This window comes from Mus caroli, chromosome 18 (genome assembly GCF_900094665.2).
Source record: "Mus caroli chromosome 18, CAROLI_EIJ_v1.1, whole genome shotgun sequence".
Classification (NCBI taxonomy): domain Eukaryota; kingdom Metazoa; phylum Chordata; class Mammalia; order Rodentia; family Muridae; genus Mus; species Mus caroli.
Window position 1 is genome coordinate 62,742,268 of NC_034587.1, and position 2,862 is coordinate 62,745,129.

The window sequence follows — 2,862 nt, forward strand, 5'->3', positions numbered from 1 at the left end:
TTTTTTTTTTTTGCCATTACTTTCTAGACATGAAGCATTTTGTTTCAGTCACAGGGCAATGTCAGATGATAAAGGGAAGCCTTCTATAAACGCACCCTCAGTTACACACAAAAATAGACGGTATTTACTATTTGCTATAATGGATGTATCTGATGGCCCCTGAAGATTATCAAGTGCTACTGATAATCTTTGGTTAGCAGTGACACACCAGCACTAAAAAGTGCAGATGCAGTTTCTTCTCACCAGGGCAGGGCAGGGCAGGGCTCAGCCATCGTTCTGTCATCTATGTCAGAGTAAACAAAACTTGAAGCAGAAATGATCTCATTTTTTTTTCTAAGTCTTAAAAGAGAGGATATGAGTCTATCCTTAGCCCACATTCAGAAACAATCAATACAAAAGATGTATCTCGTGCACTAACCATATAGAGACACTAATATAAAGTTTACAGTGTAAAGATCAAAGACGACACACGCTGCCACTGAGAGGCAATTCTATGGGGTAACCCCAACATTTAAAGAATAACGTCCAAAGACCTTAAAAATCACTCTTAACATTCTATGCTAGCTTGGAGCATTCGGGAAATTAGGTACAAACCTGATCATTGCTAACTCCCTAAAACAAGCAAGCAGGAGGCTGTTGGAACTGGTCTCAGATTGCTATGGCCACGGAAAGTGTACCCATGAGACGTGGCATTAGGGTGTAAGGTAACACGACACGCAGAAGCTGGTTTGAGTGCAAGGACTTGCTGAAAGTAACAGAACACCTCGGAATCAGACAGAAAGTACTGATGAGATTAAAGAAGGGAAGACTGGAAGTGGGTGGACAAGCTGCGTGGGAAGACTCAGGAACACGCGGGGAACCTGCCGGTTAGGGGGACCGGGAGTTGGGGCTGCCTGGGGAGTCCTGCCCCAGTGCATGTGGCATGCACGGCTGGAGCTGACCCTCGGCACTGCAGGGCACTGGGGAGACAGACCGAGGAGACGGAAGGCAAGGAGGGAACCCGCCCCTCGCCCCAGCCCCGGCTTACTCCCCGCGTGGGCCCAAAAGGGCACGGTCCCATCGCTCTGCACCAGATGCGGCCCCTTAAAGCTGTATTTGTACTCGAAACGGCGGTGTGGCAATTCGGCCTGGGTGCCCGCGGCGCCGGGAGCCGCAGGGTCGCCTCCCGTGCCGTCGCTCCCGATGAATTGGCTGAAAGACAGCAACAGGGCGCAGAAGAACGACCGCGCTCCAGCCTGGGGACCCCTCCGCCTGGACACCGCCATCTTGGATTCTGGGACGCAGAGGCCGGCGGGAGAGGGAGGGGCTCTGGAGCCGCGGATGGCCAACAGGGCGCTCACTGATTGGTGGAGCCCGAGAGACCCGCGGGCCAGGGATGAGCCCCGCCCCTGGCCTTCTCGCTACTGGGGGCCACTAGGACTGTGAGCATCTGTGGGCGGGGCTACAGGAGGGGTGGAGCAAGACTGGGAGGCGGAGCTGGCCTAAGAGCTCACAACTCCAGCAGTCTGGGGTCCGGGGCAGGGACAGGGGACAGAGGCGGGGACAGGGGCGTGGACGGGGTCAAGGATGGAGACTCGGTATAGTAGAGGTGCTGTGTGTCCTGCTCTGTAGTGCCTTTGGAGGAAGGTGATTACCATTTTTTCCTACTACCAAGTATTTCAAGTTCCAGAGTAGCAGACTATCTTCTGTGACTTAGAAAACCTTGGAAGCCCTAAGACTTGTGGAGCCAGCCCATAATAAACTAATAAATAAAGGCATCTACTATTCAGTGGCTGGCTTTTGTCTTGTGAACTTTCCAGAAATGATTACCCCACCGAGAGTCTCAGCTCTCGGAGAGCATCTCAAAAGAGCCCCACGACCTTTTAGGTGGTCGAATTAATAGGTTTGTGCCAAATCAACTTTACTTCTCAAAAAGGAATTTCGAAGGCTGTCTACTTGAAACCATGGCACAATGCACACAAATAAAACTCGGTAGTTTTGTTGCAAGATTCTATGCTATGGACAGAGTCGATGAATGGGTTGCGTTTTATTTTATTTTTATTATTTTGTGTGTGTGTGTGTGTGTACTCATCACTTGCTACAGAACACATGTGGAGGTCAGAGGACAACTTTATGGGGTAGGTTCTCTCCTTCCATAATTATGTGTATTCTGTTCTTGGGGTTAAACCCAGGTCCTCAAATTTTCATAACACCTGTATTGTTAGCATATTCATGGTCACCCAGTTTTGTTTAACGATGACTAAAATAAACTTGAAAAACCACAAAATGATTTGTTTCATTTTTCACACAATTCTAGTTTGTCTGGGCTGTCAGCCGAACACTGTCCATAGGGCTGTGTGATTGCTTGTATTTTTTTTCCACCTCCCAGTTTCTCCTCTCCAGACTCCCTAGCCATTACTAGTAAATCTCTTTCTAGAGCACAAGTAAAACCATCACACTGAACGTAGCCACATATAAGGTTTCCTCCTGATTTCAGCGGAAGTACAGTTCTCATCTACTGGAGAAATATGTTCTTTTGTCCTCTCTGAGGCATGAAAGTAACAAACATCCACAGCTGTGCATCCTTGGATTGTGGGGGTCATCGCCCTGGCTGCTCTGGGATCGTAATTCCACATCCTCTCCCTCTTCTAATCTCTAGAAACCATAGCTCAGATTTGCACAGTAGCCTTCAGCTATTACGCAAACAGAAAGTTAGTAAGAGCTGACAAAGACTGAGTCCTTACGGTGTGACAGAAGCTCACCAAGCCTTTGATATCTAACATGCTGTGAGCATTGTCATTTTAGAATGAAGAAATGAACGTGCAAAGCAGTCAAATAATTTGCCCAGTGCCACACAGAAAAACAGTGATGGGTTTTAAGTCC

At 48.4% G+C, this 2,862-nt stretch overlaps 1 protein-coding gene across 1 annotated transcript in view; it reads right to left on the minus strand.

Annotated features, from left to right (window-relative positions):
• Positions 1 to 1,287, minus strand: part of Lman1 (lectin, mannose binding 1) — a 21,649-nt gene extending 20,362 nt beyond the window's left edge. The window contains exon 1 of the mRNA XM_021150614.2: positions 1,028 to 1,287. Within this exon, the coding sequence (XP_021006273.1) occupies positions 1,028 to 1,265 (238 nt within the window). The 5' untranslated portion in view covers positions 1,266 to 1,287. The remainder of the gene's footprint in view (positions 1 to 1,027) is intronic.
• Positions 1,288 to 2,862: the final 1,575 nt, after the last annotated feature.